This window comes from Oncorhynchus nerka, linkage group LG24 (assembly GCF_034236695.1).
Source record: "Oncorhynchus nerka isolate Pitt River linkage group LG24, Oner_Uvic_2.0, whole genome shotgun sequence".
Classification (NCBI taxonomy): Eukaryota; Metazoa; Chordata; class Actinopteri; order Salmoniformes; family Salmonidae; genus Oncorhynchus; species Oncorhynchus nerka.
The window spans coordinates 36585379-36611837 of record NC_088419.1 but is presented as its reverse complement, the minus strand read 5'-3'; the positions used below and the strand labels follow the sequence as shown (position 1 = coordinate 36611837).

The following is a 26459-nucleotide window of genomic DNA, read 5'->3' as shown; positions in this document are numbered from 1 at the left end:
CCAAGATGGAAGGTACAGTACTTTGTTCAAATGGCTAGACATAAAACTGTGAACACAGTGTTACAGCTCTCATCTGGGTGATTTCCCTGACTGAGAGTTATTTGGCAGACACATAAAGTGTTGGCTATTACACTACACTACGGAGTTCATTACCTGTTTTAGGCAAAGCGTTCTATGAACTTGATGTTGGCGCCTCTCATCGCTTTGCCATCATCAACTTCTTTCCCTTTAAGACATTGCATTTCCTTGTTCTATACTCACAATGAGCTTTGAGTTATTCACAGGCCACGTGCTCTCATATGAGAAAGTATGGTAGTGACTTTAACCCAACACCTACGTCCGGACCTCTTGGCGTAATGGTTATGGTGTTGGCTTGACAGTCGCAGAGTTCTGGTCGGCGCTACCCCCCCTCAAATTCACTACATTGGTGTCAAAAGTGGGGTGGCGCCTGTGTGGCCATCAAAAGAGGCGTGTACACGTGAGAGTCTTGGTACAGAGAAGCGTGGGGACACTCTCTCCCAGAGGAAGGAGACAATGTCGTGGCCTTCAACTAACACCTAGCAACCTCAGTAAGAGGTTCAGACCTGTTGCCGTAACAGGTAAGGTGTTGGCTTGACAGTCGCTGGACCCGGGTTTGAGTCCAGGTCAGGGGGCAAAGTATAATTTAGAATAAGATGAAGGATGTCACCCAGAGTGGGGATCCTGAAAATAGACCACAGACACAGTACATTAAACATTTACTAATCCATCAGACAATAATTTATCATACAACCTCCTGTGCATCTAACATAGGTACTCAGACAGTGCATGATTAATTGCTTCATGAAATACGGTGCTCTTTAAATATTGCAAGCAGACATGGTTTCTGAAGCACAAGCTCCTTGTTGTATTTCAAAATGCACAGATAAATGTGCCAAGAGTAGGCGAGACAACTCAATTAGACTGTCATAACTACTCTCGAAAACACTGCATGATTAGCCGTTTGTGTTAATATCACTGTAGGCTATTAAAAAGCTCCCCCTCTCACACACTCACACAGAAACACACGGCTGTTGCGCTCTTTCCCTCTCTGTAAGGTTGTCGTATGTTCCAATACAATAGTCGCCTACTCGGCTACGCCACTTGCATACGCTATTAACGTTGGCTGGATCTGAGAATGTAGATGGGAAAAACGTTCTAATTACATTTTGGAGAATACTAGGGCGACTCGACACTATTTCAAGATAGTCAACGGTGTACTGTTCTCACACGCGTAACACAATGGATCTCTCATTTATGGCTGCGCAGGTAAGTCTGTGACATTATTGGTATTGGTATTCAAGAAGTTATGTGTGGTTTCAATGCAATTATCGGCTAATAATTATTAGAACGAATAGGCTAAATGCGTTGTCAAAAGCTTGCTAATGTGCAGAAGGCAGTAAAGAGTAAACCAGTTCTATATGGCGTATGTATGGGTTATTTATTTCCTACCGACATACGCACGAAGTTTCTCTCTCGCCCGATGAACTTGATTTTGTCACCAACAAGCTAAAATAACCTTTCACGGATAAACAGGTGTAAACACGCATCTCACCCTAAATCTTGAGATCAATATCGTTTTTTAAACCGACTGTAATACAACTTGTTGATTTTTTTCCAAATATAACATTTGGTCGCTAAACTTCAGGAAATGATACGATTTTTTGCACGAATTAGATTAGGCTAAAGTTAGTACATGTAATCATATAAAGAATTTAACACACATGCATACATGTTTTCATCCATTTTCTATTATTTTGTCCACGCTGATGTTCCTCTGATCATCAATGCAGTTCTTATATTTGACTGAGATGTCAGACAACTTTGTAATCAACCGGATAATTAAAGTAATCAAATGTAATCAGCCCAGATGAGATATATGCAATTATAATAGACTTGGAGTTGATCAATATCTATTAAGATAGGCTATTCTAGGTATTATATGGCAGGCTACCATGCCATAGTGCAAATATGTGATTTGCAATGCGAAATGTAATTATCTTGAACTTGTAACTCCGCATAACGACTCTAATAAATGAAACATGACAATAACACACCGGACCATGGACAATGTTTACGATTCACCATGATTTTCATTGCTAGCCTATTTACATTTCTCTGATTATGAGTGTCATGCCCTCAGGGCTGCACCTGCATGCACATTTATATTTAGAAAACATGAGCGTCATTAGGGTGGGCAAGGGGAACCCCAACCCCCCCAAAAAATGTTGTCTCAAACTTAGCTTAAATTTAAGAAAACGTAAGGCAAACATTTTGTCAATTCAAAATGATGTGCTTGCTCAAGTTGTCTCATATGATCGTTCAACTATAAATTATTATTTGGGCATCTTAACTAAAAAAAAGCTGTGCAACTGGTTACAGACACTTTTAACATACAATGTTTTTAACTTACATACAGTACCAGTGAAAACTTTGGACACACCTACTCATTCAAGGCTTTTTCTACATGTTTACTAATAGTGAAGACATAAACACAATGAAATAACACATATGGAATCATGTAGTAACCAAAAAAGTGTTAAACAAATCATAATATATTTTTGCCAAGAGTGTGCAAAGCTGTCATCAAGGCAAAGGGCGGCTACTTCGAAGAATCTCAAATATAAATATATATTTTGATTTGTTTAACACTTTTTTTGCCTACCTCACGATCCCATATGTGTTATTTCATAGTTTTGAGGTCTTCACTATTATTCTACAATGTAGAAAATAATGAAAAATCCTTGAATGAGTAGGTGTGTTGAAATATTTGACTGGAAATGTATATTAGACATACATGTTTACATTGTGCATGTTCATTTATACAGTAGTTTTTATTCAACATGTCCTCACCTGGGATTTGAACTCTCAGCCTCTTGGTTCTTGGCATTCCAATCTTCCAGCTTTGCCACCATATCTGAGTCAAGTGTCAGTTTATCTAACTATTCTCTCACCATTGATATTATTGACTTATTTCAGCAATTGTAGGTTTTTCTGTGTAGTTGTCTGCTGTTGGTGGGGCATATTAATCTGTTTTAATGTTACTCCGTAATCACTATGATAAATACAATAGTTTTGCTTGAGTGTACCTGAGATTTACTTTGAAGAGCAAAGTGTAGCAATGCAGGTGAAATAAGTCATTGACATGAACATGGTTGTGGTAGCAAGAAGATTGGAAGAGGTTGAGAGTTCAAATCCCAGGTGAGGACAAAGAATATTAATTACTGTCTACATCTCAAATATGAAAACAAAAATAATAGTTGCCCCACAGGCTTTTTTAGGTAAGTCATATATATACTGAATTTCTGCCTATGTTTTTAAAAAGTTGGAAGTAATTTTGCGCCAACTGTTTGTTTTTTAGTTCAGGTAACACTTGGGCTGAAAGAAGTGGAACCAGTTAATAATAATTTGTTGAAACCAAACATATTACAGTGTGTGGTGTTAGCCAGGCGCCTGATAACTTGGAATGTAGAGCGGTATCAGCTGAATTCTCTTGTATTTAGAGACATTCTGACAGGGATGAACGTTTTTAAATCCTCAATAAAGCTGACTATAGTATCTCACAAAGCCCAGATTGAATGTGTTGGCCAACACATTATGCAATCAACATGCAGAACTTTCAGGTTACTGTAGGCAAATACAAAATAAAGACTGATATTACTGAATCATACGAGTATAACCATGAGCTAGGACGCCATCATATATCTTCATGTCACCACTCATTCCCCTCAACATCCATCCATACAGTACTCATCAAGGACACATCCTCAATCATCTGTCAACTACAAAACAGTATTAATCAAGGCTTTCTCTGTTGCTGTGGGTGTTCAGAGTCTAGGTCTGGGAGGTCATGTGTCGGGAAATATTTCGGTGGTTTTCCTCCACGGCTCTAGACAGCTGTGCGACAGTGCGAGGAAGCGATGGCTGTTGGGAGGACGGCATCGGTAAGATAGAGATGGTGACACAGCTCTGCCTGCCACGTTGAGAGAGCTCTCCATTAGTCTCTTGAGCTGGGCGCCAAGTTTCTCTGCCTGACTCCTCCACGACGCTCTCCGCTCTGCTCAGTGTCATCTCGCCCTCGATGCCCTGGCTGACAGGCAGGAGCTAGTCACTTTCACATTAATGCTGAAGAGCACACTGAGATGCTCCATTGCCATATTGTTCCAACATGGGTCTGCTATGACAGAACTTGGTAACTATGCAGGCTTAAGCATAAGCACTAACTGCCTCAGTTTCTCACTTCCCACTCTTATTACGTTACTCCCATTTGTATTACATGAATCACATTCTGATGACATTTCCCTCTTCTGTCTCATTATGCCTTCGTATACAAAAGAAATTGCTGGGTTAAAAACAACCCATCGCTGGTTAATAGTGCACAGAACACACGTTGGGTTATTTTTGACCCAGCCAGTTGTGTCATTTAGTTGGGTTATTGAGCTATGATCCACCGTGTCAGATCAGAACACTGGAAGCACGTGGCTTAGTAGTCGCATGGCATTCGGGTCGTTATTTTTGGTCCCCGGGGGGAGAGCAAATGTCATTACGGTTGATCTGTTTTGTAGTATTGTCAAACGCATTAAGGGTGAGCACCGACACTTTTGTAGTTTATTGAAGCTTACACAAGTTGAGTTCCTCAAGTGCCTATGCATATCCCAGTGTTGGGATAGTTACCAATTTGTTATGATGTTTAAATAATGTTATTAATTGTATATTTAAACTATGTAATGTGCAAAAATATTGAAGGGAAATTTAAATGTGTACAAAATTGTACAAAAATAACATGATGAACAGGAATGACATTTACTCCAACAGGTTGCCAAAAATACTTATCGTCGCCAATAGGCCATTCTTCCTGCAAATAACCTCTATAGTTTAAGCCTGTGGGGGGGTTCTACTAAGCTAACATGTGAAATTGTTTTAAGATGGCCATATGAAGGATCATTTAGATATTTGATTTAAAATTTTAGGGATCCCTTTAGGTATAAAAACAAATATTTGATGAAACATTGAATTTGGCCTTACTGCTATTAGCTATTAGCCCATAAACGCATTGAATAACAGCATCATACATGGAAAAACAAAACTAAAGGAATTTTGTTTTTGAAGTGTCTGTCCCATATCTGAGGGATATAAGAAAGATCAGGAAACTTCCATATATACTTCCATTCATTCATTTTACTGGTACCGGGCTACCTTCAGGCGAGTCTTGTGAGGCTTAGGGACATCCTAGAACAAAACAGTAATCACAATAGAGGAGTCATAATAGTTTGGCAACCGGGACAGGAAGATCACGTCAGTGACTCAACCCACTCAAGTGACACACCCCTCCTAGGGACGGCATGAAAGGATGCAGTGGATTCAGATGCAGCCAATGCAAACAATATATATCTTAATACACTGCTCAAAAAAATAAAGGGAAAACTAAAATAACACATCCTAGATCTGAATGAATGAAATATTCTTATTAAATACTTTTTTCTTTACATAGTTGAATGTGCTGACAACCAAATTACACAAAAATGACCCATGGAAATCAAATTTATCAACCCATGGAGGTCTGGATTTGGAGTCACACTCAAAATTAAAGTGGAAAACCACACTACAGGCTGATCCAACTTTGATGTAATGTCCTTAAAACAAGTCAAAATTAGGCTCAGTAGTGTGTGTGGCCTCCACGTGCCTGTATGACGTCCCTACAATGCCTGGGCATGCTCCTGATGAGGTGGCGGATGGTCTCCTGAGGGATCTCCTCCCAGACCTGGACTAAAGCATCCGCCAACTCCTGGACAGTCTGTGGTGCAAGGTGGCGTTGGTGGGTGGAGCGAGACATGATGTCCCAGATGTGCTCAATTGGATTCAGGTCTGGGAACGGGCGGGCCAGTCCATAGCATCAATGCCTTCCTCTTGCAGGAACTGCTGACACACTCCAGCCACATGAGGTCTAGCATTGTCTTGCATTAGGAGGAACCCAGGGCCAACCACACCAGCATATGGTCTCACAAGAGGTCTGAGGATCTCATCTCGGTACCTAATGGCAGCCAGGCTACCTCTGGCGAGCAAATGGAGGGCTGTGCGACCCCCCAAAGAAATGCCACCCCACACCATGACTGACACACCGCCAAACCGGTCATGCTGGAGGATGTTGCAGGCAGCAGAACGTTCTCCACAGCGTCTCCAGACTGTCACGTCTGTCACATGTGCTCAGTGTGAACCTGCTTTCATCTGTGAAGAGCACAGGGTGCCAGTGGCGAATTTGCCAATCTTGGTGTTCTCTAGCAAATGCCAAACGTCCTGCACGGTGTTGGGCTGTAAGCACAACCCCCACCTGTGGAAGTCGGGCCCTCATACCACCCTCAAGTCTGTTTCTGACTGTTTTAGCAGACACATGCACATTTGTGGCCTGCTGGAGGTCATTTTGCAGGGCTCTGGCAGTGCTCCTCCTGCTCCTCCTTGCATAAAGGCGGAGGTAGTGGTCCTGCTGCTGGGTTGTTGCCCTCCTACGGCCTCCTCCACGTCTCCTGATGTACTGGCCTGTCTCCTGGTAGCGCCTCCATGCTCTGGACACGCTGACAGACACAGCAAACCTTCTTGCCACATCTCACATTGATGTGCCATCCTGGATGAGCTGCACTACCTGAGCCACTTGTGTGGATTGTAGACTCCGTCTCATGCTACCACTAGAGTGAAAGCACCGCCAGCATTCAAAAGTGACCAAAACATCAGCCAGGAAGCATAGAAACAGAGAAGTGGTCTGTGGTCCCCACCTGCAGAACCACTCCTTTATTGGGGGTGTCTTGCTAAATGCCTATAATTTCCACCTGTTGTCTATTCCATTTGCACAACAGCATGTGAAATTTATTGTCAATCAGTGTTGCTTCCTAAGTGGACAGTTTGATTTCACAGAAGTGTGATTGACTTGGAGTTACATTGTGTTGTTTAAGTGTTCCCTTAATTTTTTTGAGCAGTGTATATACAGTATATATATATATATATATATATATATATAGAGGATATCTTTAGCTTAAACAGACAGATTTTTATGGGGATGTTTATATTATTGTAGTTTGATTTTCATGGGGCTGCTGTAATTGACTAAAGAGAGTTAAAAAATACCCATCTGCTGGGTCAACCCAACATGAAAGTGAATAATAACCCAATTTACGGTTAAATTAACCCATGTTTCGGTAATCCAAAGGCGTGGCCTATTCTGGGCATGGCTTTCAGATAGTTATTTTTGGCCCCCTGTGAGAATAAATGTAATTCATGTTCATCATCAAGTTTGTATACTGCAAATGTTTATTTTCCTTCAATATTTTATCACATTACACATTTTAATGTGACATTTATTAAAATAAAAAAAGCAGATTTAAATATTATAACAAAGTGGTAACTATACCAACATTGGGATATCAAATCAAATAAAATTTATTTATATACCCCTTCGTACATCAGCTGATATCTCAAAGTGCTGTACAGAAACCCAGCCTAAAACCCCAAACAGCAAACAATGCAGGTGTTGAAGCACGGATATGCATAGAAACTCAATCTTGTGTAAGCCTTATTAAAGATACAAACCTGTCTGTGCTCAACATGTACTGACAATACAACAGAACAGATTAAAACTGGAATGACATTTACTCTCAAAGGTAGCCAAAATAACGATCTGAAAGTCACGCCCCTACTAAGCCACGCCTCCAGTATTCTGCTCTGACTGGGTGGATCATAGCTCAATAACCCAGCATCAACAACCCAATTTATAGAAGAAATTAGTTGTTTGTGACCCAACTGGCTGGGTCACATTAACCCAACATGTGTTCTGTCCAATATTTAGCCAAATTGGGTTGTTTTTAAACCAGCATTTTTTAGAGTCTACCTGCCTATTGGAAACCAGAGCGAGAGGGAGCAATCATCTGGGTCGCACCTAAACTCATTACGCTGTTGGTGGTATAAACAGTCTTAAACATTTACTGTGCTTTCTTTACACATTTTTCTCTCTCTCTCTGCTAGCCTTAATCTGAAATAGGAGCCACCATGTAATGAGTCCTAATGTTTTACCAAGTGACTTTACTCTTAATCATATCCTTCATTTTGTGCCCTTGATGCAAATTAACCGTGGTCTATATTCCTTTTAAGTTTTGACAGATGATGAAGGATGCTTGAAGTTTGCCATTTTTTTTTTCATACAATGTCCATGATCGCAATCAAGATTTCCCATTATTCCTAATTAAGCCATTCCGTTTATCTCTTGCCACTGATACCGATGCTTCTTTCAACTCTTATTGAATTTCTCCTTTCTGCTTGACCACTGCTTATGACAATTTCATTTTTATACCCTCAACTACAAAGGAATAGTTATACTGCTTGTGCAAGACTCATGCTGTGTCTGTTATATGTCACATACACTGATTTTAGCATCAATCTACTACATTCCTTTTTTTCTATTTCCTGCTCTCATACTATTCTATACATCCTTGGTTTTGATCGTTAATGTTGTCTGTTACTAAGTTCATTTACAGCACACATCAGCTGTCAGTGAGTGGGATGCGTTTTAGTGGCTTCCATAGATGTGTAGAGTGTGGGTAGGCTACAACAGGTACTGAAACAAAACCCTATCTGAAAGGAACTGATAGTGAGGATGGCTGTGGCTGCAGATCCCATGGATACATAGCTGATCAGCCAGCCAGTCAGCCAGACAACCAGCTAGTGATGGTTATAGTAGACATACTGTACGTGCTGCCTCTGCTGGATCTACACATGCTATATGCAGTGGTGAGAAAGGTGCCCAAATTTTCATTCTTGAGTAAAAAGTAAAGATACCTTAACAGAAAGTTCCACAAGTAAAAGTGAAAGTCACCCAGTAAAATACTACTTGAGTAAAAGTCTAAAAGTATTTGGTTTTAAATATACTTAAGTTTAACAAGTAAATGTAATTGCAAAAATATACTTAAAGTATGAAAAGTAAAAGTATAAATCATTTAAAATTCCTTATATTAAGCAAAGCAGACGGCACCATTTCCTTGTTTTTAAAAATAATGTATTGCCAGGGGCACACTTGTGTTTAGTGAGTCCGCCAGGCCAGAGGCTAAATTTGACACAAGTACTTTTGGTTGTCAGGGAAAATGTATGGAGTAAAACGTTTTTTAAAGTGTAGGAATGTAGTGAAGTAAAAGTAAAAGTTGTCGAAAACATATATAGTAAAGTAATGTACAGATTCTCCAAAAAACGACTTACTGTAAGTAGTACTTGAAAGTATTTTTACTTAAGTACTTTACACCAGCTATATGGGTGTGTGTACAGTAGGATCAGGGAGTGGTTTGTCACTTCTTGGCCCACTCGACTGGTCACCAGATAAAATTGCTTTCAGACCTTGACACCATCCTCCTTATCACACCAACCAAGCGCTTGTCTTTGGGTCTAAGCTACAGGCGGCAATACAATTTTCCTCAGCTTAGCCCAGGGGTGTGTCAGAGTGCATGTACTGTAATTAGCGGGGCGAGAATGATGGCTTCTGGCTCCCAGCTCTCGAGTAGTAATGTGCCATGCTCGAGCTAGCTGGCTCTCTCTGAATGGGTGAATTTCCAGACAAGGGGTGAAATATTGCAGGACGGCAACAGCTCCCAGGGTGGGGCACAAGCTCCCTGTGTGTGGACAGGAAGCACAGAAAAGATTAAGCAGTTGTGAGATCTTTCTTGGATTATGACTGTTTCTTCTCAGTAGACTGCTGACACAGTGCATGAAAGGATATCTGATCAAGACATAATGATCTGAATCAGAGTGACTGGAGCTATGGCAAAAAGAGATCAGCATACACGGTTAAACCAAGTGTTTAAGACACATACCTCAAAATAATTATATAACACTTTTTAAACGCGTCAAGGCATTTAGAATATCAATGAAAACTCGTCACAGTGTTTTGATTGTAAACACAAGAACATGCTTATTTGGTATTATACTTTTTAAACATATGAACATGTTTATTCAGGATAAACACTAAACACTGAGGGTGTTATTTCAACACTGTAGGATGTAGCCATATTTTCATATTTCCATAAATGCCTTTTGAGTGAATGTAAGAGATACCCACCCATTACTGTGTTTGTTAGTAGTGATGGGGAAATTAAGCTTCCTAAAGCATTGAACTCTTTCCAGCCAATTGTGTCGAAAATAGGTTTATTAAGGCTTTGATCAACACAGTGTACACTAGTAGCACCTGCTGGTCAAAAGAATGTAGAGCATCCAAATGATTATAGATGACGTCCCACGCTGTGTATTGTGCGCAGAGTAGACTTTTTGTCTTTCCCGAAACCAATTCCAAACCATTCAGGTGGTTGTTTGGCGAAATGAAGCTTCGGACGTCATTGATCATGTGCTTCTGATAAAGTGGTACAGGCATCGTTACACTGCTTTGAATTAAACTGCTTAGCAGTTTTGATGCATGCCTCAGTGCTCCGGTATCAAACTTAACATCACTATTTGTTAGTGACAGAGACATGGTTGTTGAGTTCAATAACTTCTATTCCTTCTATTCCTATTCCATTCACCAAGTGACTGTCTAAGTGAATGTGTTGCAATTAAAAGTAAACCTGTTACAAAGACATACTTTTCATAAGGCCTTTAGTTATGGCCTAGCTATCCTCGACATTGTGGCCTAAAAATCCTATTGCAATCCAGCCAGAGGAAGGATATCCAAGAATTTGAATATTTTTTATCACACCTGCAATCAGAATGAGTGGAATGGAACAAGAATATATACATTTAAATATATGGATGAGCAATGACAGAGCAGCATAGGCAAGATGCAATAGATGGTATTACAATACAGTACATACAGTACATATGAGATGAGTAATGAAAGCTATGTAAACATTGTTAAAGTGGGATTATTAAAGTGACTAGTGATCCATGTATTAAAGTGGACAATGATTTCATGTCTGTATGTACTGTAGGCAGCAACCTCTCTGTGTTAGTGATGGCTGTTTAACAGTCTGATGGCAGTCCTAACACTAATCTGAGTAAAAGGCATGGCAAGTCATACATTTCTAATGACTAAATATACTCTAAAGAGGATGATGGGAAAGTTAACACTAGTGTTTAAAGTCTGAACAATTAGGAGATATAGATGTTCTGGTTAGAAACTTACTGGAAAAAGCGGACTATCGTGTTTAATCTTGCATTCTAAACGCCTGTGTTTAAGATTAGAACACTTATAGACGCTATATTTAGTCTCCAATGTTTACTGAAAACCTAAATAAAATTACACAATGAGCACTTGTTGTCTCTCAAATACATCGTTACAGTTGTTGGCTAGCTAGCTAGCAAATTATTCCTATATTAGCATTGATTTGGAATCAAAAACACCTCAAAGCAAGACATGGTATCAAGAGCAAGATGAAAGAAGCTGAAACGAGCCGCTTACCATTGCCCACCCACATGGCAGTTTCTTGTCATTTTTGCTAACAATCTGGCCATCCAGAATGACAACAACACAATGACTTCTGCCCCATGGAAGCGCGCACATAATTTTCTCGACGTTGTTAGCTAACCCGTATATTGGAAAACCTAAATGCCTGAAGTTTAAGTTTTTAACACTGATGTTTATGTTATAAACGTGTCACATGTTTCATGGTTTTCCAGTGTGTTCTGTAGAGAGTGTGATTATGCTGATATCCAGGTCTCACGATGCCTCCGCGTGTAAATACATGAGGATGTACACCCATAACGCTCGTAGGTTGTTTACCCTGTTGAGAAAGGAAATTGGAGTGCTAATGAAAATGGCAGTGTGGGATGCCATAGAGTTAGTGAGCCATTACCTGTAACCAGAGGGGGCCTTTCTCTCCAAGCTGCCTTCGCAAGGAAGCATCCAAGGCAGGGTGCCCTATTTCCAAACTTAAATCGACATAAACATTTCTTAAAATGCATTTTGGCCCCTATTCCAGGCATGGTCAAGTTAATCAATAGGACTGTGGTCATACATTAGATCATCTTGTTTAGTCATCCATCATTCTTCTACTCGCTGTTACTAGCAATGCACTGGGAATGAACAAGCATGTCCATGACTTATAATATTTAGCCTTACAAAGCAGAAGGAAATGCCCGTCTACCTTACTTGCACAGAAGTGCATCAGGCAGTAGTTCTATTTTACCCCCCATTAACATTACCAGATGTACATAAAGTAAAATAACTGATACTACAAAAAATTCAACAACCATTGCAAAACCATCCTAACAACCATATTTTGAGTTATTAATGGGCACTGATACATTTTCACGAGTCACGACTCGTATATACATTTGTAAAATTAAGAATTCTCCAGGGAGCGCACAGAGGGAACATAATGATATGGATTTTGGGTCGGGGATGTACATATTCTTCAAAGGATCTGCGATATCTGATGAGTGCAGTGATTTACTGCGCTTATAATCCATATACAGTATTGTGTTATCTTTTTCGACCTGATGAGTTAGTATGTAAATCTAAATGAAATGTTGCCAGTCCAATGTTCCCCAGAGGTGACGATTTGTCAACGTGATTTTTTGTAGTCTGTAGTTATTATTGAATGGGAAAAATCCTTATTGATTGACTAAACTGTTTCACATCATAATTTATCATATTTAATGTATTCACAGATACTGAGACATTGTGTTTTTTACATTCGGGCCCAATGAAGTGGAAGAAAAGTTCATCTTTGTTTAAAGACGATATTCTTCATTTTTTAAATTGTGTTGTAACTACTGAACCTTTAAAGTATGCCCTTCTAAGGTTATATATTGCATCATAAAGGCTGTGTCTGACCTGGTGTCTTGCCAGAGTCAGAGGTCCCCATTCTACCCTGGTATAGTACAGTAGAATCCATGCAGTGACGCAACTGGTCTGGGGACAGTGCTTCCACATCCTGTGTAACTCATCATCACCACAGCAGGGGTTACTTCCAGTGCCTCAAACAAACATAGTTCAGGGTGTAGAGAACAAACCCATTGCCCCATACAGTAGTCCTGCTCCTGGTCTATACACTAGTCATAGAGTTCAACTCAGACTTACTATTGCATCATGAACAGTATGATTAAAGGGGGCCAAGCAGTACAGTAAGGAGAGTCCTCTGGATCACCCCTATAGCCCTCTGGACTGTGGAATGCTGGGATTTGCCATTGTAGCAGCAGTACCAGTTCACTCCTGTGTGTAATGTGTTGACTATAGTTGTTCTAGTTGAACTTGAGGTCTGTGGTGTCATGATTCAATGACTTTTAAAATGCAAAGCAGAAAACTACTCAAACGTGAACTGTGCTGGGTATGCGCCACATCTGAGGAATAACAATCAGTTAAATATTTTCTCCCTATGTATCTCTCTATTAATACATACACAGTTTGTTACAGAAAGTCCTGGCAAATATGCTTATTTCCACAGGGGCTATGGTTGCTATCAAATTCCTTCAGTGCCACTTTACTGAAAACACTCCCTTCTCAGGGAAATTGGAAGCTATCGCTCGTTGGAAAAATGTGTTATCTAATGTTAGTCCAAAAGTATGGGTTCTCTCTCTCTCCCCATTCCTCTGACTGTTTTTTTCCAAGTCTTTTTGTGATACAAAGTCAGAGGTGTTAATGCCCATTCTAGAATGCCCTTCTACCAAATCAGAAATTATTATTCAACATGTGGTAGTGATAAGGTGTGATATGTCAATGTCTATTTCAAGAAATTACATTTGAAGGGTTAATGTGTCAACATGTGTATGCTAAAATGTTATGTGGAATTGGAGGTACCAAACTATTTTAGGTGTTGCTCCCCTCAGAACCCAATTAGTTTTGCTATTGGGACTAGTGAATAGGTAACTTATTGTGACTTTTGTTGTCTAGAGGCTGTCTACACTCCATGACTACTCCGTAGGGCTGTTACGGTGACCATAGTACCGCCACACCGGCGTTCACAAGTCATGACCGCAGTCAAATTCCAGTGACCGTTTAATCACAGTAACTAGGCTTCTCCAAGGTCTGATGCTGCTGATGGTCATTAGTGGCCTACCAAACTTGCTAACTGACTGGTACTCAGCACTCTATTGTCCCACATGAATGCAAATGTGATCGAAAATCTAATCAAACACATCATGAGAGCCCACAAGCTCCTGTTATGCAGCATTTCTATAGGCTGTGCAATTGAGTGAGAAAACCGTTTTGATGGCCTTTCTATAGGCTAAGCCTACTATATTTATTTCTCAACTTTCCTAATATTAAGCACATTGCTTCTTTTTGCAAGAGGAGTATAGCCTGCCTGGCTGGCATGAAAATGGGAAAAGCTTCCTCCATTTGTGTTTTAAGTGTGTAGATGACATGTATTTTTACCCCTGTTTCGTGTTTCAAATTTCACACATATATTATTTAGTATTTGTAAAGATACGATTAAGAAACAGAGCATGCATTTTTGGTGTGTGACTTTTTCAAATCATAGTTGCACACCTCCTGTAGCCTAGCCCATAGGCCTACATGTTTTGATAAGGTTTGTATCACAACTACAGTGGCCAAATAACTTCTTAAAATGAAGCACATTATTAATCCACTTCACAACCAGTGTTGAGCCTATTGGCATACATAGGCAGTGTGTGAGTTTGGGGAAGAAAAATTTCACCATAAAAATGCGCCTTTATAATGAGCATTACATGCAGAATCGCATTTGCGGTCACTTTTGAGAATTGTGTTTTCTCCGCTAATTGATTGCATTTTTGAACATCAACTATTCCAGACTATGTTTGGAATATTTTTTTTTCAGGCAGAAGGACAAGTTGACCAATAAAATGGGTGAACTTTTGTACTATGGGGTATAGTAGATTGACATAGGCTAGTGATTGTGTTGTTTGTTAGGCCTACTCAAATGTGGACAGTTATTCCAACATCTTCAATATGCGACTCAGAATTCGATGAGGACGCAGACAGCTGCGTCCCTGTTGTGTCTGTCTTCACTTGTAGCCTGTAAGAAAGCATAGCAGCACCCACCTGTAGCACGCGCTCCAGCAGGTTATCTCTCTGGTCACCCCCAAAACCAATTCTTCCTTTGGCCGCCTCTCCTTCCAGTTCTCTGCTGCCAATGACTGGAACGAACTACAAAAATCTCTGAAACTGGAAACACCTATCTCCCTCACTAGCTTTAAGCACCAGCTGTCAGAGCATCTCACCGATTACTGCACCTGTACATAACCCATCTATAATTTAGCCCAAACAACTACCTCTCCCCCTACTGTATTTATTTATTTATTTTGCTCCTTTGCACCCGATTATTTCTATCTCTACATTGCACATTCTTCCACTGCAAATTTACCATTCCAGTGTTTTACTTGCTATATTGTATTTACTTCGTCACCATGGCCTTTATTTTTTTGTTGCCTTTACCTCCCTTATCTCACCTCATTTGCTCACATTGTATATAGACTTATTTTTCTACTGTATTATTGACTGTATGTTTGTTTTACTCCATGTGTAACTCTGTGTGGTTGTATGTGTCGAACTGCTTTGCTTTATCTTGGCCAGGTCGCAATTGTAAATGTGAACTTGTTCTCAACTTGCCTACCTGGTTAAATAAAGGTGAAATAAAATAAATAAAAATGTAAATCCCGAGATGCTGTGAGAAGGACCAGATCACTTTACAGGCATTGTCTAATAAGAATTGAGAACCTCTGAGAGAGCCTTGAGAGTGAGAGGTGCTTTGGAGCATGCAGCCGGGAGAAGGGAAATATAATTATTATATTCAGCCCAAGTGCACGACAGCTACTGGCCGCAAAAGTCATAGATGTTTTAGGGGGCATTACGGCCACACAAAAGGGATGCCGCCGGGGAATTTGAGTCATTATCAAGTGCTTGTCCAGTTGTGAATGAGAGACTGAAACAATGCAAATCATATCATTAGAGTCACGTCATGCAGCCTTAGAATGTATTGAAAATTAAAACACATAGCCCAACATTTGTATCACAACTAAAGTGACATAAATATGTCTAAATGAAGCATGTAGAAGGACCTGTTTCTTTGTTAACCTCTCAACACAGAATAGAAGCATGTGCACACTCCCTCAAACCTTTTGGAGAAAATATCCTTTCTATTTTATTCAACTATGTTCAATTGTATTCTTCTTCATGTTTCTTTAGACCTGTCTAATATAAATAATGGATATCTTTTGATGGTGTTGGCTATATTACATGGATTTATTACACTTTTAAAAGTAGACGCTCCAAAGGTCTGCATCGGTGTCTTGTGGACTATGGGTGGAAGCCAGAAGATGCTAATTGTGTTTCTGTTAATTAACGGGTCAATTACCGTGAAGCCAGCAGTTATTTGCTTGACAATCACCGGCTGACAAAATGTCACGATCGCCACAGCCGCCGGTATGACATTGTTTATTTCTTCCCAAACACAACTCATATGTTGTAGTTTCTAGCAAGAGATTTCTTTGGAAGGCATTTTCTCAGTAAGGTACATAATGAAGCAAACACATTTTCATTAGCTTGTCGAGACTGTCGATGTACAGTCTTTATGTGATTATTATTCATGGAAAAATGTGCAGGTGCCGTTGTGTGTTGGGGTTTTGTTGCTCCCTTGTTTGATTGTGTGACCTAGGTAAGAATGGATAAATGACCTGTTTGTGTGTGTGTCTGTTTGCGTGTGTGCGTGTATGCATGTGGGTGTGTGTAAGGGCATTTTGTTATTCCCTCCTGACATTGTGTGGCCTGTGGAGAAATGGATTAATGACCTGTGAATGTCCTCACACTAAGCAGCCTGTTTCCTGTAATGTAGCCCAGTGGATAGCTTTTACATCACATGAAGCCCAGCCCCCAGAGTGGCGCTAACGCTATCTCTGAGATCCCATGCCCCTCTATATGATTAACGCGTCACCTGGCTACACACTACAGTGAAGACTCACCCAGGCGGTGAGCCAGCAGGAGTGGACTAATCACAGCATGCGGAAAGTCCCATGTCCTTCTTGTCGTGGTTGAATGATGGGCGTCTTGTTCAGTTTGCTGGTTGGCCACCGCTGTTACAGAGATGTGGTTAGCCCCACTCAGAGCCCAGACACACACTTTTAGGGGAAATTAGTAGTGGTGGGCACCAAAATAATATTGATAATTCAATATGAAAATGGTACCGGGCATTTTTTACATTTTTATTTAACCTTTACTGGGCGATGTATCGTGATATATCGTGATAGCATGTCATATGTTGATAATATTGTGGCATATATAAGGATATGTTTTTATTCTTCCTACTTGTCTACACTTTTCAAAAAAACTGTTCACGTTTTCTATTTTCCTTCATGCCCATAAGACATTCTCATCCAGGGACAGATAGAAAGACGGCGAGGACGTCTAAAGAGAGACCAGAGGGAATCATGGTAAAAAAAAAGGGCCAGTGATTAGTACAGCCTTGTGTAATTCTTACAGAGCCAAGATATAATACACAGAGTACTGTTACAGATCTGAGCTAGGCCCAGGCAGGCACATAGTACTGTTACAGATCTGAGCTGGGCCCAGGCAGGCACAGAGTACTGTTATAGATCTGTGCTGGGCCCAGGCAAGCACATAGTACTGTTACAGATCTGAGCTGGGCCCAGGCAAGCACATAGTACTATTACAGATCTGAGCTGGGCCCAGGCAGGCACATAGTACTGTTACAGATATGAGTGATTTGGAACGAGAGAAAAAAAGCTGAAATAGCTGGCTGATTCTGTTTTGCCAAAGATTCTCCACCGTCAGTAGTGTGATGGCACTCAACCAGACAGGCTTGAGAAATGGTAACTCGCCAGATATTACTTTGTAATGTCAAATTGGTTGCATGTTCCAGCATTGCTTTCCATGCTATAAATGACATGCCACACTCATTACGTTGAGGTAGGCTGGATATGACCTGAGGAAAATACCTTGTCTATGCATTGTGGAGGCAGAAATCCAATAATTGCAACACATATTCCAAATGAAATGGTAGGTCGTGAACTATGCGAAATAGTGTAGTCCTTGTTACTGTACCTGAAGATGACAAAGTGTCCTTTGCTTGATTTGCATAGAATGTGTTACCATAGTAACAGAGTTCACTGAGAGACATGGAATGAGTTTGTAGCCATAAATGTACATAGGTCAGGATATGGCAGGTTTAAATGTCTAGTCTGTAATAGCATACAGGATATCAAAGTCTACATGGGAAAATAGTGGTAAAGCTCAGAGTTCTATTGTGATGTGAAGCAGGGGTTTATAGGTATTGGACTCCATATTCAAGTCCGTAAAAAAGTCTGTGCGTATACGAGGGCCAAACTTGCTATACGTGTGCATCCATGAACCATCCAATGACCCTCTTTTTTTACTAGATTGAAGTGTTTCACTTTATGCTTTGTTAGAGAGGATATCATATTGGTTTCTCCAGTTTTAGACATTTGTATACCTTTTGATTGATGGGTCCTTTTTGTTTCGTGAGAGAGTAAGAGGCAGCTATGAGAGAGGTAGTCGTGACTGATGCTGTGTGGACGTTTCAAATAGCATTATTTTACAGTATTTTACATTTTTTTCTGTAAACACATGGGGCATTTTCTGTAAATGTAACGGCTGTCTTGGGAAGAAGGTGAGGACCAAAGCGCAGCATGGTAAGTGTTCATCTTATTTAATGAAAAAACTGAACACTGAATAACAAACAACAAAGAAACAACCGAAACAGTTCTGTCTGGTGCAGACACACAAAGACTGAAAATAACCACCCACAAAACACAATGGAAAACAGGCTACCTAAATATGGTTCTCAATCAGGTACAACGATTGACAGCTGCCTCTGATTGAGAACCATACCATGCCAAACACAGAAATAGAAAATCCTAGACAAACTAACATAGACAACCCACCTAACTCACGCCCTGACCATACTAAAACAAAAGACAAAACAAAGGAACTAAGGTCAGAACGTGACAGTAAAACACATGCTTCCCCTTTCCCTTGTATGAATAAAAGCATGATAATGGCCTGGAACATTACCATAGGAGTGGTAATGGATGATATTTGCTGTGTGTTTAGAAGAAGAGAGGAGAATCTCACTGTTGCTACCCATTGTCTCAGTAGTCCATTTGTACGAGAGATGGATTATTTTGGGATACCAGGGGAAATAAGAAAAAGTGCACTTTACAGGTGAATAATTTACAGTTGATGGAAGTGCTCAGTGTCATTACTATGCTCTAAGTCCAAAGTGGGCATGTGAGTGCTCATTCAGTGGTTCTGCTAAGCAAGCTTTAGGATATTTAGTCTGTACTTGCAATAGAATACAAAATGTTACATCCTTTTTCTTCATGCTGAAACCTCTGGCTATAGGACCGAAGATCATTTGGTGAACAGAGAGTGCCATGACTGACAACTGACTGGAGGCTTATTTGAGGAACTGACGGTAGAAACATAAAGACGTTGACTGCTTCTGACAGTTGCGTTGTAAAGAGGAATCCTAAAGTGCTCACTAACACATATGCTCCTGTTCAGGCTGTAGGGTTGGAGACAGCAACCTATATAACAGGGACTATCCTGAGACTCATATGAGGATATGGTTTGTGCTCTGTTGATGTTCACTCCTATGGAAGCCCTTTTGGAATGCTTTACCCTGAATGCTGATTGGCTGACAGCCGTGGTATATCAGAACCTTTTCCCCGAGTATGACAGAAATACATTTTTACTGTTCTAATTACGTTGGTAACCAGTTTATAATAGCAATAAGACACCTCAGGGGTTTGTGGTTTATGACCAAAATACCACGGGTAAGGGCTGTATCCAGGCACTCCACTTTGCGTCGTGATTAATAACAACCCTTATCCGTGGTATATTGACTAAAAAAGCCAACTGTATTCTTGGAGATTTACATAGAAAGCGTTTGTGACAGTGACAAAGAGCAAATGAGTGCAGAAATCAACTGAATTTAGTTCATAAATCCAGGTAATCTAGCCAGGGCAGTACCGAGGCTCCAAACCTTCCTATCTTGTTGATCTCTTAATTATTGTCTCAGCTGTGATTTAGCACAGTCTACACTGGGAAACCAATATGCAAGATCCATTTGTTCTAGCTAGAAAGCGATTTCAAAAAGCCGTTATGGCGGTGACAGGCACCTCTATTACCCTGAACATAGCACTTTAATGGCTAGTTGGAGAAAAAACGTGTGTAATCCGATGCATGAACAAATGAGCAATGTGGGAGTGCCATCGCTCATTTGGACAGAGCGGTTTGTTTTCATAGGCACACTGACTTGTCCCTTTGAGGAAAGGTGTTTGGGGCCGTCTGAGTTGTTGTGCGCCTAAGTGTTTTGTCAGCGTGCATGTGTGCACGTGTATGACAGTGATGTTTAGCAGAGGCAATAAGGAACAATGATTAAAAACACTCTTATGTCTTAGTTACCTTGTAAGGTATTTATTAAATGGAAAGTATTGACAGCATTGAATAGCAATCAAGCAGTTCACCTCTGAGTGACACATTGGAATTGATATCCAGTCCACAAATGGACAGTGTGTACTCCATTATCAGCAACAGTCAGCGACAGTCAGCTTTGCATTGGTAAACAGCTTTGAATGAAAAAAAGAACATGTTTGAGGAACAATTGTATAAATTTGTTCACATTCCCAACTCCTGTTTCTAAATGGTTCAAATCTTCTCTGAACCACATAATGTGCTGGGCTGATTCTATATACAAGTGAAAGATAAAAGGTAAACTTCTTGAAGGCATAGTTTCTTCAATGAGATGAGTTCTGCTTTGTTTGAGGGAAAGTGTCTTTGAGAAGCTTTTGTACATTTCAATGTGTAGAAGGAATTGTTTACCCTACAAGTCTATATGTTTGACATGCAAGTGAATTGTCTCTTAATTCCTCTCCTTACGTTATCTGTGAGGTGTGAAAAGATGGCGCGGTCAGGTGGAATCCTGAAAAACAGACACATCTATGGGACACTCATCACAGCCCTTTCCTTGATTAGTTCTCTATGTGACATTGTCTGTCCCTTTATTGTACCCCTACTACACAATACCCTCTCTTTTTCTTTAGTTTGCTATGAACAAACAGCACATCTCTATAGGAATCAAAGGAAATAAGGTACTCATAAAGGACTTTATACCTTTATTTAACTAGGCAAGTCAGGTAAGAACAAATTCTTATTTTCAATGACGGCCTAGGTACAGTGGGTTAACTGCCTTGTTCAGGGACCGACGACAGATTTTTACCTTGGGGATTCGATTTTGCAACCTATAATTAATAGTCCAACGCTCTAACCACTAGGTTACCCTGCCCTGGCGTACTCATACAGGATCTCAGACTCCGTCCCCTCTTTGAGACAATGTTCACAAAATATATTTTGTATACTGTATCTCTTAACCTCCATTGACTATTTACTTTATATGTGACAGACTAATCTCCACAGAAGGGTTTCAAAGATACCGGTAGCAGCCTCATCACATTAGAACACGTCTTTCACCATTGTACTCTAATGAGAACGGACCTCGTGACAGATTGGTCATTTGCTGCAATTGGTGACGCTCTACTGCAGACTGTGTTGTATAGGATACAACCGTGTGAAGGAGAACACCTTTCTTGTCCCACTGTCATATTTGTGGGGTTTGGCTACCTAAACACAGCTCATATATTCTGTGTGTTATTTTCTGAGCATAGTTGCCATCCTCTTCCCTGCTGTAGATAGGTATTGCAATACTGCGTGTATGTTCTGAATGTGTATGCGTAAGCGTAAGTGTAGGAATACGTAGGTTCCATACCATCGCTGGAAAGCATTCCATTGGCAATCCAATAGCTTTACTGTAGATACAGTTCAGTGAAAGAGTTTTAAATGATTGCTATAATCTATAATGTGCTCCAATGGCCTATTGGACGAGCTTCACCTTCCAGATAAGGGTTCCTCATTCACAATGAATCAGAGCCATTGCAGAAATGTTTTCAGACTGTTTACTTAATATTGGAAAGGAGACAAATGAACTGAATATTCAATTCATTGTCAAAGGGAGAAGAAGATTACGCCACTGGACTATATTGATAGGGGAGGAGTGTTTCGGGTTATACATAAAATGACGCTGTGCAAAGTTCAGATATTTTGCCCACTTTGAGTTTAATGGACTTCCTTTTCTCTTCCAGTCTGTCATGGCGGGGGCCTTCATGGACTCGTCACCCAACGATGACTACAGCACGGACCACTCCCTCTTCAACTCCTCAGCCAGCGTCCACGCGGCCTCCATGGCAGCCCATGACCAGCCGGAGAGGGAGCCCATGTCCCGCGACGCCATCTGGCTTTGGATTGCCATCACAGCCACCATTGGGAACATTGTGGTTGTGGGAGTGGTGTACGCCTTCACTTTCTGAGTGGCGGGAGCCATGATAAAGTGTTGCCAGCAGGAGGAAGTTGCTGCACAAGATATTTGAACATAAGCTCAGAAACTTGAGAGCGACATAATCTCAGAACTCCACAGCAGCCAATACAATGACCACTCTGAAAGGCTACACTGATACAGAGGAGTGAATGATTATTGCATTGACATCTTGTCCATGCTTTTGAAAGACAAGGGACAAATACAAATACAGAATTGAGTATGTGTAATATGTTGGTAATTTTACTGCAGCCAAAGGTTAAAAAAAAAGAAATATTTTGTACATAAGTTCTGTTGATTTTACGTAAATTTTTGTAAGTCGCTCTGGATAAGAGCGTCTGCTAAATGACTTAAATGTAAATGTAATGTAAATGTAAAAATGTTAACATTTCTGATGAAGCTTTAAATATTGAACGGATTCTAGAAAATAGTATACAGTGTTGTATAGTCAACTCTGAATAACCTCTGAGCTAATTGGTCAATTCTGAAATCACCTAAAGGACGTACAATATTCCTACAAAACCTTTGTAACATGCCAATTGAAGCGTTTGGAGATCATTGTATGGAAAGTAACACTGATGTGTTTTTATCTTCAAAGCATTACTCCACAGAGGTCACTGTATTCTAAAGACATCTGCCCAAAGTTAGGAGTTCATGACAAACATTCTAGAAACAGAATGCCTAATGATCTTAGATTTATTTACTTACCCCATGAAAATATAGTTCACCTGACACTATCGGTTTTGGATCAAGTAAATCTAGTTCTCCCCTTTCCTTCCTAAGGGAGCCTTGAGTGCTGAATAGACAATCCTTTCCGAGCAAATTCATATCAAATAAAGTATGGGTACACCAAAACTATTTCCCTTAAACACCCCTATCAGACCTCAAATCCACATGAACGGGATGTACGATTTACAGAACTTGATGTTCACTGTGACCACGCTTGTTATGTTTGTTTCCATTCTGTATAGCAATCCACTTTTCACAGATATTTACATGTGGAAAGCAGATTTATCACGCTTAGAACTCACTTGGATCCAAGCCTCTTGATGTGACTGCTGTAACCATAACCATTTTTATGTCGGTCTGAATGTATATTTGGATATAAGATTATCTTTCTTCCTCTTTACAGTTGCTCAACACATTGTAACCCAAACTGCATTCCAAGCCAAATACTCAAAAAGTATAAACGCAACATGTAAAGTGTTGGTCCCATGTTTCATTTGTTGAAATAAAAGATTCCAGAAATGTTCCATATACACAAAAAGCTTCTTCCTCTCCAATTTTGTGCACATTTTTTTTTACATCCCTGCTAGTGAGCATTTCTCCTTTGCCAAGATAATCCATCCACCTGACAGGTGTTGCATATCAATAAGCTAATTTAACAGCATGATAATTACACATGTGCACCTTGTGCTGGGGACAATAAAAGGCCACTCTAAAATGTGCAGTTTTGTCACACAACATAATGCAACAAATGCCTCAAGTTTTGAAGGAGTGTGCAATTGGCATGCTGACTGCAGGAATGTCCACCAGAGCTGTTGCCAAATAATTGAATGTTCCTTTCTCTACCATAAGCCGCCTCCAACATCGTTTTAGAAAATTTGGTAGTAGGTCCAACCAGCCGCACAACAACAGACCAAGTGTAACCACACCAGCTCAGGACCTCCACATCTGGCTTCTTCACTTGTTGGATCATCTGACACCAGCCACCCGGACAGCTGATGAAAATTAGGAGTATTTCTGTCTGTAATAAAGCCCTTTTGTGGGGGAAAACTAATTCTGATTGGCTTAGCCTGGCTCCCCAGCTGTGCCCATCCATGTGAAATCCATAGATTAGGGCCTAATGAATTGATTTCAATTGACTGATTTCCTTATATGAACTGTAACTCAGTAAAATCTTTTAAATTGTTGCATGTTGCATTTATGTTTTTGTGCAGTATCGTTTTAATGAGCCCCGGATGAGACGAGACAGTTGCCATAGCGATGAATCTCTACTTCCCTCTCAAGGATGCAGTGTTTCTCGTTCCCAGTGCAGTACACCTTTTTATCTCTCCCTAAACTCCCCAGCAAAACTGGCTAACACACACACACAGCTTTCTCACAAAACGCTGGGTACATTTCCATGCACAGGCATCCACAATGTCCTAATGGATTATGCCCTTTATGTAGCCTCTTTACATGTGGACATCACACATTAGCCGATACTCTTACATAAATAATTAAGAGATTTTATAAGTTGAATGATCCTCTTCATCTATTAGCATTAGCCTGCTTTACTCCAGAGAGCAAGCATAGTCGTCTTCTGCTTTTGCTGTCTGTAAAAGGGCACAGGGTGAGACCCAGATGCAGACACGGGAGGCAGATGGTTTGAATCTCTGATATTAATTATAATCCAAGGGGCAGGCAAGGGTATAGGCAAAATATCATAACAAGGTCAGAGTCCAGGAGGTACAGGGTGGCAGGCAGGCAGGCTTGAGGTCAGGGCAGGCAGTATGGTCAGGCAGGCGGGTTCACAGTCAAAGCAGTCAAGTGTCAAAACCGGGAGGACTAGCAACAACAGAGAAAATGGAAAAAGCAGGAGCACAGAAATAACATGCTGGTTGACTTGACAAAACAAGATGAACTGGCTACAGACGAACAGGGAACACAGGAATAAGTACCTAGGGACTAATGAGGAAAACGTGACACCTGAAGGTGGGTGGAGACAATCACAAAACAGGTGAAACAGATCAGGGCATGACAGTCTACCCTTTGTGCACATTGATGTTAGCGGTGAGATTCGTAGCCCGTTACTCACCAGACAGGGGGCATGCAAATCTCCAAACCGCAAAGTCACTTTCTAAATTAAAGCAGCCAGACAGTGAGCACCCCATTAGTTGTAACATGGAGGCTGGGAGGCTAATAAAATTTCAATAAATCTCTGATGCGTTCCTGCCTGCCACACCGTAGAGCAGGCCCGAGGATGTCAAACACACTGCATTAATAGAGTCACTGTTTGGGAACAGTCATCTGTGTCCCAAATGGCATCCTATTCTCCATACAGATGCCGGAACTTAATTTGACCCCTTTCATCTCAGGAGGATTTGAATGAATATTGAATATTTAGAATCGCTGCCAGAGGGCAGCTGGAATTGTTGTTTGTAGGCTATACAATAACTTAGGCTTCCTGTCCACAAGGCGTCAGTTCAAGTAGCCTTTCTACGTGCAGGCTATAGAATTCCTATGTGGATTATAATAAATGAACATATTTGGAAGGGGTAGATGTATTTTTCATTAGGGGAAATCTGTTTTTTTAGATGAATTATTTGATTTTATGTTTAAGACAAGCAATAGGTTGAAAAAAATTGTAGATACCTCAGTGCCTGTGTGGTCTAGTGGTTACAGCTGCTGACCCCAGCACACATATGCCAGTGTCAGCATGGGTTTGAATCTGGCTCCCTGGCTTTTGGAGGAACTCATACTTTTCTAGTTACTCTCTGTGGGGTGTACTTCCTGAAGGAATTCCATTGGATTTCAAAGTTGTCCATCAAACCCAATCATTTCTATTTACACTAGATGGCTGATAGGGGGCGCTGTGTTGAAGCCACCGCACCTCCATCTTGGCACTCCCCCACCGTTATAAAAAAATATTTTGGAAGCTATAGAAATGCATTTATTATGGTCTACATTCATTTTTTTCACATTTATTCTGTTATAGACACCTTAATGTATACTTTTGAATTATATTATGTGAGCTAAACATAAACAATAGAAATAAAAACAAATATAACAATTTTCTTTGAAAAGCATTTTTTTTAGGTTTCCAATGTTACTGTCCCCACTACAAAAAAAAATCTTAAATAAATGTAATTTTGTCTTTGAAACAGTTATTTTAAATACTGCAGAATTCCATTAATTCCTATGGAGTACTGACCGGTGACTTCAAAGACTCTCAATGGCCAATACATAGCATCAGCAATAAAGGATTGGTCAAACCCTGTATCTCCACCATGGATATTGATGTGAAGCGCATGTCTTCACTCCTTTCCTTTCTGTTCCTTTTTTAACCTGTGAAATCATATTATATTTTAAAACATTTAGCTCATTAAATTA

At 40.3% G+C, this 26459-nt stretch overlaps 1 protein-coding gene across 1 annotated transcript; it reads left to right on the top strand.

Moving 5' to 3' along the window:
- The first annotated feature begins 1037 nt into the window (after positions 1 to 1037).
- Positions 1038 to 24188, top strand: LOC115107336 (uncharacterized protein C14orf132-like). The gene is made up of 2 exons (XM_029630736.2): positions 1038 to 1287; positions 22135 to 24188. Exons 1-2 carry the CDS (start codon positions 1261 to 1263, stop codon positions 22357 to 22359), a joined length of 252 nt encoding a protein of 83 aa, XP_029486596.1. The 5' UTR covers positions 1038 to 1260; the 3' UTR covers positions 22360 to 24188.
- Positions 24189 to 26459: the final 2271 nt, after the last annotated feature.

What these genes read in the sequence shown, in the direction of transcription:
- LOC115107336 (XM_029630736.2), top strand. Translation starts at nt 1,261, where the DNA reads ATGGATCTCTCATTTATGGCTGCGCAG. An exon ending in TCTCATTTATGGCTGCGCAG is followed by an intron (nt 1,288 to 22,134) that starts GTAAGTCTGTGA and finishes TTTCTCTTCCAG; the next exon opens with TCTGTCATGGCGGGGGCCTT.